Source organism: Anopheles moucheti, chromosome 2 (assembly GCF_943734755.1).
Source record: "Anopheles moucheti chromosome 2, idAnoMoucSN_F20_07, whole genome shotgun sequence".
NCBI lineage: Eukaryota > Metazoa > Arthropoda > Insecta > Diptera > Culicidae > Anopheles > Anopheles moucheti.
Window position 1 is genome coordinate 3,428,393 of NC_069140.1, and position 12,138 is coordinate 3,440,530.

A 12,138-nucleotide genomic window follows, 5' to 3' on the forward strand; every position below is an offset into this window, starting at 1 on the left:
GCAGCCAAGGAATGAAAAATCAATAATACAGCTTTGCTCTCGTTCAAAGTCGAGATCGTCAAGGAACAATCGATCAGAAAGAAACGCTCGGTACTGTGTGGATTGTGAAGAACTAGAACCACTGTATTGTGAAATTAGAATCCTAACCCAAACGCTCCACGATGGCCGACAACGAACAGAAAGCGATGCAGCTGATGGCAGAGGCGGAGAAAAAATTAAACTCGTCGAAAAGTTTTTTCGGATCGCTATTCGGGTAGGTCAATTCGATGGCAGGGCCACGACACCTCGCTGCTATCAGCAATGTGAAATCACAAAAACAAGTGACTCATCGCGCTAATTTGCTTACACGGAAGTGTTCACAGCAGGTGAAATCCTCCTTACTGGATTTCTCCACTTGCCCGTGTGTGTCATATTGTTTCAAAAGGGTGTCTCCCACTTAAACGCTCACACCCCATGGATAATGGGTGGTCTTTGTATTCCCATCCCATGCTCCCCGAGCCAGCAGCATTGCATTGAAAAACAATCAATAAAACTAACTAATCTTCTGCGTCGTCATTTGTCCCCCTTTCTCGGTTTAGCGGTGGTTCGAACAAGGTGGAGGAGGCCGTAGAATGTTACCAGCGGGCGGCAAATATGTTTAAAATGGCTAAGAAATGGAGCCAGGCAGGATCGGCCTTCTGTGAGGCGGCCAACCTGCATGCGAAGGCAGGTAGTCGACACGATGCGGCCACCAACTACGTGGATGCATCAAACTGTTATAAGAAAGTGAGTGTCTACGGTTCCCTTTAGCAATAGTAGCGAAGCTATACACTATCTAATCACATGCTTTCCTTCCTTAGACCGATCCAAATGAAGCTGTGAACTGCCTGCTAAAGGCGATTGATATTTACACCGACATGGGCAGGTTCACGATGGCTGCAAAACATCACCAGAGCATTGCGGAAATGTACGAAAATGAAGCGAACGATTTGGTAAGTAGCTATATCGCATAAGACCATTCTTAAGATGTGTTCTAACACCCGCCACCTTGTTCTCCTCGACAGCAAAGAGCCGTGCAGCATTATGAACAGGCGGCCGATTACTTCAAGGGCGAAGAATCCACCAGCTCGGCTAACAAGTGCATGCTGAAGGTGGCACAGTATGCCGCTCAGCTAGAGGACTACGAAAAGGCGATACAGATCTACGAACAGGTGGCCGGATCCTGTCTCGACAGCTCGTTGCTGAAGTACAGCGCAAAAGAATACTTCTTCCGTGCGGCCCTTTGCCACCTCAGTGTGGATCTGCTGAATGCTCAACACGCGATGGAGAAATACGCACAACAGTACCCAGCATTCCAAGACTCTCGAGAATACAAGCTTGTGAAGGTAAAGTTGTTGTGAAGGTAAACGACGCAAAAGCCTTCTTTTCATTGCTTTTGTTATTTTAGACACTCTGCGAACATTTGGAGGAACAAAACGTGGATGGGTTCACTGAAGCCGTCAAGGAGTATGACAGCATCTCCAGGCTGGACCAATGGTACACCACAATCCTGCTGCGAATCAAGAAGCAGGCCAACGACAATCCGGACCTGCGATAAGCAGCTTACACCAAGAATATCTATCACAATCGCTCTCGATTGGTCTATTTGTGCATCCCGCTCGCGGTGGCAATCGGCAAACACACACCAACCGTTGTTTAGTTGTTGGGCCGCACGTTAGGTTCGTTGAATGATTATTATTTACCGAGTGCATTGTAGTTTGTGTTCGGCTCATTCGACACTCACTCTATTTGCTATCTTTTTTGTTGCGGTCTCGAATGGCGGTATGGTACCGGGCGTGAACACTTTTAACCCATCTATCCCACTGGATTTAATGGAAACAACAATTTTATCTTCTATAAAGCTAAGTATAATAACGGAAAGAAGAAAAAACACACACACGATATTCGCTGAACACAAACAGTAAACTGTAAAAATTATCGAAATTACCACCCCGCGTTTAGTGTTAATAACTTTGTCACCCCGCAAATCCTCCCTAGCAGGGATCGCGATCTTTCGTCGTCACATCCGTTTTTTTTACCTCGACAACCGGGAACCGTTTATTGCGTTTACATATATACGTACGTTGAGTCTTACCTGTAGCATGCTAATTATATTTTGTTTTGTTAATAAATTTAACTGCACTAGGTATTAAGACGTTAAAGCAAGCACGCACGTATCTTACAGTAAAGGACAAATACACAAGCGTGAATGGATTGAGTGAAGGATTGCGATCGAGAAACTACTGGACACATCTACACATACCCACTACAGTGCAAAAAGGAAGCTTTCTCGTCCTGGCTCTTTATCGTCCCGGGACGTGGATTTGTTTTATGCTGCGTATTATAAATTATTGCCTGCCAGCAATAGCAAAAAAACGTTCAATAGGCTAGTGAATGCGGTCCTTTCGGTTTGTACGAAGCCGTTCGGTACCGGACGATTCCGCTTCCGAGGGGGCGCTTCGAAGAAAATGGGGGGCATTAACAAGTAATAATAGTAATGATTCGCTACCATTCGACATTAGACGAAAAATATAGAGTAACTAGTAAAGAAAACAAGTATGTATCTTCAAACCCAACCCAACAACACCGGCTGCAAGGACAGTAGCGAGGAGTTAGAATCAGATCGCATTGTTACTACCATATACTTATACTCGTGGCGTACGCTGGCTCGTGTGCAGTTGTGTAGATCCCTTGCCACGTATAGCAATTACCACATCCATTCGATCCTACCACGAATCATTATCAGGCCACCAGTGGCATGTTACGTGCTAAGTAATGGATTATGAGCGGAACAGGCAGATCGTTACAGATACACGATCAGCAAGTTATTAGCAGCACTAGCAACAAAAAAAACGTTAAAACGGCCTGGAAATGAAGGGCTGGAATTATCACTTTCTTGCTAAACAAAAAAAAAACAAAACAACATTGAACTATTACTCATGTAAACGAAGTGAAAGGGAATTAAAAGCATAATGTATTCTCGATAATATGCGACAGACAGCGAAAAAAAACGAGGAAGGGGGAAAGAAGTACAGAGTGTGGAGTAAAATATACTAACGATTACATGTTTCCAATTGAATTGCAATAACAAAACTACCGTGAATGAAGTCAATAAAATAAAATCAACGCTATACAACAAATCGTATGCATTTTTATGATTTAACCAGCAGGTCATTAACTGTGGCGGCATCGCATGCTTATCGAACGGAACAAACAGCCGTTTGGTGTGTGGCGCTTCATTGCGTGCAGTGCACACACCCCGAGACACACAATCTCATTCAAAAAAAAACCCTCCCGAATATCCTTCTCACCGTCGATATGGCACGAAAAAGGGTCGTCGGGTGCTGTGCAAGGATTTTCCACCCCTTGTATCGTTTGTTGCGCTCTCACTACGGAGCAAAATACTTGTTCACATTCGCGCGCGCACGCACAAACACCCTACTATCAAAAGTGCACCAGCGCACACCATCAAACCGCTGGGCACCCAAACGTCCTTTCTGATTAAACACTCACTATCGCTATCCTTTTTTCTTGCTTTCGAGGTGTGTGTGTGTGTGCGGTGTAATTGTTGCCGATCCAAGCAACCTGGGGAGTGGTGTTTTCGAGTTCAAGCTATTGTTTTTTTTTATTTTGCATGCGCACACACGTGCGTGTTTGTTTGCGTGTGTTGGTGTGAGCAGTGTCGAAAGGAGCAAGGATATTTCTAAAAGTTCCATTTGCACCCCATGCGTTAAGCTAAATTCAGGAAAATAACCTCAGCTAGAGAGAGGCGAGAGCATGGATTCAGTTGTCAATCGTTGAAGTTCGGACGTAGGCTGGTGGACTCCGTGATCGGAAAATGTGTCCGTGTCGCAAGTTTAGTACATGAATTTCGATGACGAAATGAAGTTTCGCATCGAGTACTCATCGACAGCTCGCTAGCCAACGTGGTGTACCGGAAACGCACCGTGAACGATAGTGGAGTCCGCAAAAAGTTGCCCAAGTCTCATTCCACGAAAGAGAGCCTTGGTCGAGAGTCCTTTACGGCGCCGAAGGTGCAGGGAGCGACAGGACGAAGATGAAAATCAAAATTATGAAATCGTTCATCGTCTGGAAGGTTCAACAAAATAGTGTGATCCGTACCGCACGCGTTCCTGCGATATGAATCAAAGAACTGAAAGAGGGCCCAAAACCCCACGATAACCTCCCCCCACAGGATAGGCCTCAGTGAATGTGTGTGTTTTTTTTAGGGCTAAGCTGTGCAATCGTAAAATCGTGAAATAATCACCATTTACACTGCGACAAATTGCTATAGAAATTGTGTTGTAAAACAAACTTACCGAACCGCCGCCAAAGTTCCCAAACCCCTCCACCCTTTTCCTTGCTTCGGAGCGCAAGAATTGTTAACAAGAAGAGAGAAAAAAACACACTCAGACATTTTAATCTACCATGTTCCGCACAACCGGTTGGAAAAACATGGCCGAGAAGCGGTTTTTTGATTAGTTGCTGCTCAGTGATCCATTCACACCAACCTCTAACTCAGCATCGTAGTAGGCTAAACACTAAGCCCAATCTCTACGCAAGAAGGGCGAAGGGGAAACATGCTGATGAGGGTTGGTAGATAGTAGCAGCCGCAGCATCGAACACGCATGTTGGGTGGGTGGAAAAAAGTGAACAGTAATAATTGGGTCAATTTTGGGACACATCGGCGGACATCACAAGCTCGCAGCGTTACGGAACATTCTAAACGTGAACATTACGGTGCCCGTACGGTGATGAGCAGTGCGCCGGAGGGATAGGAGCAGAACAGTGTGTGGCGATTATTGCTGGGTGCCGATAGCTCCATTCTGTGACAAGCATTAGTGAATCCGCCCCCTCCGGCTCGGAACACATTTGAATGCGGCAACGGTAGCAAGCCACGCTTATGCAGTGCAGATAATCGAATTGTGTTCAGTGGAAAGTATGGATAGAGCTGATCGTACGAAAGAACCCGGTGGTGGCGTGTAGTGGGTGCAGGCTCTCTGGATTACCACTCGGATTACGGGGTACGAAGGTGCATCATGCCATTAGAGGGCTTTTACGGACATTAAGAGTGAGCTCACCCCGCCATTACAAGCATATACGTGGTGGTAAATCATCCAAAATCTCACAAACCAATAGATGGCAGACAGTCATTAAGGGTGAACGACGACAGTAACCTGTATCCGGGATTGACAGGACAACACAGCAAACATCTATTCCCGGTAGTACACTCGCATGGTGATGCCCAGCTCCCACTCCGTAATCAATTAAAGCGAAGCGGATGGAAATGTGTCTATGATGAGACTTTCGAAGGTGTCGCCTAAAAAATGTTTTTTTCTTGTTTTATGTTTCGCCGTACTGATATTATTAGTGTTCAACTTAAGGTAATAGGGGGAAACAACTTTGTAATTCCACTATACACCCAAGCGTAATGTTTCGTCTTGTTTTGTAGGGATAAAGATTGGAGTACCAAATCGCCACATGTGCTATATGCGAGAGATGAATACCAGCTGGATGAAGCGAATCTGCGGCACGAGGTACTGTACAACGCTCTGGTAGTATCATCTCAGATAAGACAGAGTAGAACCGTTTAGTGTGTAATTAAGCGCATGTAATGTTGCTGTCGATTGGATCAATGTGCAAACCTCCATATCTGGGGCTGTTCGTTTCGACCCGGAAACTTCTAATCGTGGGCATGATTTTCAAACCTCGTTTTCAGCCATCCGTTACGACCCTAGAAGCGGTGGATACTGTTGCCGATCATGGCGAGAAGGAGAACGATATCGTCGACTACGGAAAGTCCCGATCGGACGAGCGGCCTAAAGAAACGCTAACCGCAAGCGATCTACCGTGGTACTTCTCACAGGGTATGCGATATCCTAAGCCGGCCCGACGAAATCGCAAGACCAACAAACGGGTGGCGCGCCTGCTGCCCAGTGAAACGTCGCGCGGCGATCGTATCAGCAACCAGCTAATGTTCGTACCGCCAAATTATGAGACAATCAAACGCAAGGGCAAGTTGAAAACGATCCTGCTGTACAATGGGCTTAGTCCGTGGAATGTGAAGGCAGGACGGGATGTGTTTCTTAGCTCAAAGTGCCCCATTTCCACCTGCACTATTACGGCGCAGCGGGAAAAGGCCTCCACAGCCGATCTGGTGCTGTACAAGGATCACTACATTCCGCCCTCGGTTCCGCGATCGTCCTACCAAATCTACATGATGTACTTCCTGGAATGTCCATACCACACGCAGCACGTCAAATATCCGGACGTCTTCAACTGGACAGCTACGTACAGGTGAGCACAATGTCGCTAGAGGTGGCTGAAGGCTGAAGTCCACCGGCGCTAATGCAACATTTGTTCTGTTCCTCTCAACAGGAAGGACAGTGATATTGTCGCACCGTACGAGAAGTGGGAATACTTCGATCCACGCATCAGACAAGTTGAGCAGGATCGTAACTACGCACTCAACAAGACGCGCAAAGTTGCCTGGTTTGTTTCAAACTGTGGTGCGCGTAACGGACGCCTTCAGTATGCACACGAGCTACAGAAATATATCCAGGTATAGGAGGGTTACAAAGATCACCGCACAGTACGGAACACTATTTAACGCAACGTATCGTTCTAGGTCGATATTTATGGTGCCTGTGGCACGTTCAAGTGCTCCCGCAGCACAGCAGAGCGTTGCTTCGAGATCCTCGACCGTGACTACAAGTTCTATCTCGCCTTCGAAAATTCCAACTGCAAGGACTACATCACGGAGAAGTTCTTCGTCAATGCCTTAACGCGCAACGTGCTGCCCATCGTGATGGGTGCCCGGCCGGAAGACTATGAGGCTAGTTCGCCCCAAAAGTCCTACATCCATGTGGATGAGTTTGGCTCCCCGAAAGAGCTCGCCGAATATCTGCATCTGCTCGATCGTAACGACGAGCTGTACAATTCCTACTTCAAGTGGAAGGGTACCGGCGAGTTTATCAACACGTACTACTGGTGTCGGGTCTGTGCAATGCTCCACGATGAAGCTTCCTTCCGGCGGCCCAAATCGTACGACGATATTAACGAATGGTGGCGTGGACCGGGCGTTTGTACGAACGGTTCGTGGCGAAACTATCGGGCACGCAACCCCGAAAAACCGATCGCCGATAGCCGATGAGCAGTGAGCAACCGACCGCAAATCCAGTTCCCGCGACTCTTTTTCCCTTTTGCGAAAGATGATCCGGCAGAGAGCAGACGTGTATTATAGCAAAGTTCCTTTCTTTTAAATTAAACGCATTTGAACGGGACTAGGACATTAGACCATCAATACTAAGAGATACGGTTGTATGAGAGTCCTGCGAGCTCACAAATAATTAGTTTTCATTTTGATAGCTTCGTTTCTTGAGAAATGCCAGAATGCGGCTCACTATGGAGTTATTTAACAGATTATTTATTCTTATTAATATGTGTAACAATTGTCACTTTGCGTTGGGAATACGTTGATCATATAGTATTCATGCGGGCGACTAGCTAGAATAGAAGCAAAAACATGCGAACAAGCGGGTGAACAGGCTGAAAGTGCTTTAAGTTCCTTTCCGTATACATCATTAGTAAAACATTGCAGTAGAAAAGAGCTGAAAGAAGTCATAAGGAAGGGAACAGAAAAAAAAACCGTTTCTTCTTAGCCATTAAACGATTTCAATCTTCTAGAGCGCGTTGTGGGATAAATGATCGCTCACCGTAGTCTCGCCGGCTGTAACGGAAATTATGTTACTTAATATTTTTGTCAAATACATTATCCTTTTTGATGTAGATAAAATGAACATAAGAATGGAATCGATCGTTTTGCTTATTCTAATGGAAAAATGGTTTATTTCAAGGTAGATTAATGAGTAAATTGTACTTATGGCACGGACTACAAACTAAACGTATACAGCAGATCTTTCTCAGAAGTTTGATCTATGCTGTAGCGGTCCAAAACCTGAACCTTAACGCAAACAATATAGATAATGAACATATAAAACAATTAAAATTGGCAGGATTTAAACTTTACCACGAGGTCTTTGATCTCGTTTTGAGGTGCACTTTTAAGTAACTTCATCAGTATCTTACGCTTAAGGGCTTCCGATTCGACCGTTTTAGAAAGCTTACAAGGAAGAGACAGAGAGGGAATAAGGAATTAAGCATTGTTTCTTATACATTATGCTCTAGAAACTGTACCACATTGCAATTCCTTTTACTAACCTCATATGCTCGTTTAATGATGGCCGCCGGCATTCCCGCTAGCTTGGCTGCATTAAAACCGTAAGATTTTGGGCATGCCCCCTCGGTGTACCGATACAGGAAAGTGACCGTCTCTTGGGTAGGATCATCACCATCTTCGTTTTCCACCATACAAGCCTATGAAACGAAACGAACACCAAAAGAAACTTAATTCTTCTTGTTCGAATGAACTTTCACTCCAGTTCTTCTTACCATGTGGCCCAGCGCAATTCGTGGATCTTCGTGGAAACTGTCCACAAGGTTGTGATAGTGTGTCGAGAACATGGTGCGACACTTTAAATCGGCCAGAAAGTGTACTACGGCTCCGGCGACAGCTGTTCCATCGTACGTGGCCGTTCCACGTCCCAACTCGTCCAACAGCACCAGACTGTCGGAGGTGGCATGTTTCAGGATAGCGGATGTTTCATTCAATTCCACCAGGAACGTGCTGTGTCCTGCCATAATGTCATCGCTAGCGCCGAGCCGCGTGAAAATCCGATCGATAAGCGTCATACGGCAGCTTTGGGCCGGTATTCGTGACCCGATTTGGGCCATCACGGCCAACAAGCCCACCTGCCGCATAAGCGTACTTTTACCGCCCATGTTCGGACCGGTAAGCAGCACTAGATTGGCTTTACCTTCACCACCGATCGCTATTCCGTTCGGAATGAAATTCTCCGCCACATCACTGGTCAGACACGGATGGATACCTTCCTCGATCTCGACGAATGATTTGCTTCCGTTGGGCGATTCATCTTTATCGAGCAGTTCCGGTACACACATGAGCCCTTCCGAGCGCGCATACTCGGCCAGAGACGTAAGCACGTCGAGCGTGGCCACTAGATCGATGCAACCCTTCCACATGTCATAATTGCGTGAAAATCGTTCAAAGATTCTTCGTGCTAAATCTTTCAGAACCGTCTTTCTGCGATCCTCAAGCTGCATCATCTGCTTCAGGAAGTGACGCGTTTCCTCGGTGTGAAACCGTTTGGCCGCATTCTTGCCCGTCTTGGTACCCTCCAGCGTGTAGTCGCTGGTTGCTTTCTTTGCTCGCGCTTCCGGCACCTCCAGCTGGAACCGTTTCTTATCGTTTCCGAAGTACTTCACGGTGCAGCCGAAGAATTTGCCTTGGCTCACGAGATACTCTTCAAGCTCATCGTTCAAATCTTTAATCTCCTGCTCGATTGAATCGTATTCCGCATCGAGTCCTTTCTCCGGAACGATACTGCCACTCTTGAGTGCATTTTCGTGATCGAATGAATTTTCGAAGAATTCGATCTGCTTTTCCATTGACGGGAACACTCCCGATGGGTTAGAAGCAGCTTTTTGGGTTAAACGTACCAGTAGCTTCGAGGAGGTGGTGGCAAAGAGCCGAGGTAGTGCTAGCAGAGATTGGAATCCTTTCAAGGTTGCGATGAAGTCGCGCATTTTCTTTTTTCCATACACGTGCTCCTCGTACAGGATGGCCCGCCTGGCTGGATGGTTGTTAAGCGCAAGTCCAAAACCATGGATCTGTGCCAAATGCCGTTCCATGTCCGGCAGTTGTCCGAGTATCTGCCGAACATCCTGCAGCAAGTCCACATTCTCGATCAACTCACTGACGGCTTCTTGGCGCTGCAGAATCTCCTCTTTAACGCAGCTCGGTGCACATACCCAGCTGTGAAGCAATCGCTTTCCAAACTTGGTACAACAGTGATCCATTCGATCCACAAGGGAACCTTCCGATCCAACGATTTTCAGATTGTTCAGTGTAATGGAATCAAGCACCATAAAGCGTTTTGCTTGCGCGGCTCCAAGACGCTGTTCAATCTTTACGCTTACTGCTTCTTTGTTTTCATCAAAAGGAACGTACTCTTCGAACGTGGCCAGTGAAAGTACTTGCTGGTCAAGAAGACATCGCTGTAGATACCAAACACATCCGCCAAGGGCCTTCAATGCAAGCTGGTAAGATTCTTTTGGCGTAAGTCCCAAACTATCCGCGTCGTCCAACATAGCGCACAACGCTGGTGGCCATTTGGACTCTTCGCTCATCGATCCTCCGTAAATCGTTTCCGCAAGATATTTCAGCGTTGTTTCGCCCGACCAAAACTGGCTTCCGTTGGTGAGGGCTTCGCGCTTCACATTAGCAAGCAATGTTCTCAAAATGCGCTGCGTTCCCTCAGACATATTGCCAGATCCGGCACGCTCATGGAGTATCAGAACCGGTGGATAGTGAGACAGAAATGTGAGCAGTCTGGATTGCTGATTATCGTCATCAAATTCACCGAGATGGAACAGTCCGATCGATGTGTCGATGAAACAAACTCCGTAGCGACTGCCCGATCCTTGACGGAAAGTTTCCGTAATAGCCAGCATGTAGCGCGGCTGATGATTGGGGGTGATGTTTACCTGTTGTCCAAACACCTCCGTACCCATCAGAGTGATTTGACAAATCTCTCGCCGGACCACCTTGTCGAACTTGCTGTTGGTACGCTCGATTTTGCATCGCTCCTGCATCATATCGGGTGTTTCCGTTTGTTCGACCCGAGCCACCTTGAAACCTTTCTCGACAAGTGTGGTCGACATACGGTCGTATGCCGCTTCAGGAAACCCGGAATGTGCGAATTCTCCCTTCATAAAGCTGAATCCTAGCTCCGTAACACCGACCTCAGCATCCATGTGGTACAGTTCGTAAAACTTACCCACCTTGAAGAACAGCACACAGTCAAAGTTCTTGCTCTTCAGTATCCACCACTGTCGCATGGCCTATAACAGGGGAAAAAGGATAATTCATATTGCAACCGTTTGTTCTGATTTTAACAACTATTTCCTTTCTTACCGGTGTCAATGTTGTAAGAAACTGGTCTGGCACGTACAGTGTTCTGCCGTCGTATTTTTCACTACTGGGCTTATTACCGTGAATGTCCTTTATTTTGTTAGGTTTTAAAAAGTCCAACTTCTGGTGAGTCCAAACGGTCGGTTCGTCCAAAGCACCACCCGGTTCGCTCGGTTCGTGGACCTCTTCTAACTTGATCTTCTTCTGCACTGGACCATCATCCGATTCGTGCTTGGTTGGCTCCTTCGCTTGTTCGCTTTCGTCCGTTTCACTTGGGCGCTCAAATGAAGAAAGCAACGCGAACTTCTTCGTACCACTTTGGTCATCCTGTTCCGGTTGGTTGTTATTATTGTTGGGTTTATTCTCGTTATTTTGACCACCATCGCCCTCCTCGTTATCCGACGTATCATCCAGCATCAAGATACGGCGACGCTTCTTTTTCGATACAGTCCCTTCTCCACCATCATCATTCGCCGTCTGTGTTTTCGCAATAGACCGTTTTTCCTTGCCGGTGGATTCAGTTTCCTTTTTAACAAAGGGTTTTGAGCTTTTCGGAGTCCCATTGGCTTGATTGAAAGATGAAGAACGGTCCGCAGCAAGAGCACTCGTCGGAGTTGATGGGTTTGCCGGTTTCTTCGTACTAGCAGGAGATTTTGCAAAATAATTGTGCAATGTGTTAGGAGAACTTGGGAATTTTTCCTTATTTTTCGACATTATGCGGCGGACACACACGAGAAATTAACTGGATGAACTGGTCACTCTTCACAAAATAATTGGAATTTTGCAAGCAAAACGAGAGCCAAACGCACCATCAACAAATGCGCGTATTTTATGTAGCTCTTTGACGTTTATCGCGCGCTTTTTGAAGTGTTCAAGGTATATACAGCTATGGGCACAATTAGACGCACAATGGTTTCCAAAATACCATCCTTTGTCATACAAAACAATTGTTTTCCGTTCTGTTAATGTATTCTTTCAAACAGTCGCCTGTTATGAAAATTAATTTCAGAGAAGGAAGTCAACTATGTAACTTTGAAGTTAAACGATTTTGTCTAGTTTTTTAACGA

General features: G+C 46.2%; 3 protein-coding genes across 3 annotated transcripts; 2 read left to right on the top strand and 1 right to left on the bottom strand.

Annotated features, from left to right (window-relative positions):
- The first annotated feature begins 7 nt into the window (after positions 1-7).
- Positions 8-3,007, top strand: LOC128305842 (alpha-soluble NSF attachment protein). Its single transcript, XM_053043462.1, has 5 exons — positions 8-253; positions 579-765; positions 840-971; positions 1,044-1,364; positions 1,427-3,007. Exons 1-5 carry the CDS (start codon positions 162-164, stop codon positions 1,574-1,576), a joined length of 882 nt encoding a protein of 293 aa, XP_052899422.1. The 5' UTR covers positions 8-161; the 3' UTR covers positions 1,577-3,007.
- Positions 3,008-5,004: 1,997 nt separating this feature from the next.
- LOC128309612 (glycoprotein 3-alpha-L-fucosyltransferase A) lies at positions 5,005-7,228 on the top strand. Its single transcript, XM_053046046.1, has 5 exons — positions 5,005-5,402; positions 5,471-5,555; positions 5,738-6,315; positions 6,397-6,580; positions 6,647-7,228. The coding sequence occupies exons 1-5, from the start codon at positions 5,314-5,316 to the stop codon at positions 7,169-7,171; spliced, it is 1,461 nt and encodes a 486-aa protein (XP_052902006.1). The 5' UTR covers positions 5,005-5,313; the 3' UTR covers positions 7,172-7,228.
- A 777-nt stretch (positions 7,229-8,005) lies between these two features.
- Positions 8,006-11,785, bottom strand: LOC128297768 (probable DNA mismatch repair protein Msh6). Its single transcript, XM_053033459.1, has 4 exons — positions 11,075-11,785; positions 8,470-11,001; positions 8,239-8,394; positions 8,006-8,140 (listed from the first exon to the last, which is right to left on the bottom strand). Exons 1-4 carry the CDS (start codon positions 11,783-11,785, stop codon positions 8,021-8,023), a joined length of 3,519 nt encoding a protein of 1,172 aa, XP_052889419.1. The 3' UTR covers positions 8,006-8,020.
- Positions 11,786-12,138: the final 353 nt, after the last annotated feature.

Bases quoted from the DNA above. Each gene is read 5' to 3' on its own strand.
- LOC128305842 (XM_053043462.1), top strand. From the start codon at position 162: ATGGCCGACAACGAACAGAAAGCGATGCAGCTGATGGCAGAGGCGGAG. The intron at 766-839 runs GTGAGTGTCTAC...TTCCTTCCTTAG, and splicing joins CATCAAACTGTTATAAGAAA to ACCGATCCAAATGAAGCTGT. The intron at 1,365-1,426 runs GTAAAGTTGTTG...TTGTTATTTTAG, and splicing joins GAGAATACAAGCTTGTGAAG to ACACTCTGCGAACATTTGGA.
- LOC128309612 (XM_053046046.1), top strand. From the start codon at position 5,314: ATGATGAGACTTTCGAAGGTGTCGCCTAAAAAATGTTTTTTTCTTGTT. The intron at 5,403-5,470 runs GTAATAGGGGGA...CTTGTTTTGTAG, and splicing joins TTATTAGTGTTCAACTTAAG to GGATAAAGATTGGAGTACCA. The intron at 6,581-6,646 runs GTATAGGAGGGT...GTATCGTTCTAG, and splicing joins AGCTACAGAAATATATCCAG to GTCGATATTTATGGTGCCTG.
- LOC128297768 (XM_053033459.1), bottom strand. From the start codon at position 11,785: ATGTCGAAAAATAAGGAAAAATTCCCAAGTTCTCCTAACACATTGCAC. The intron at 11,002-11,074 runs GTAAGAAAGGAA...CCCCTGTTATAG, and splicing joins TTCTTACAACATTGACACCG to GCCATGCGACAGTGGTGGAT. The intron at 8,141-8,238 runs GTTAGTAAAAGG...CTTCCTTGTAAG, and splicing joins TCATTAAACGAGCATATGAG to CTTTCTAAAACGGTCGAATC.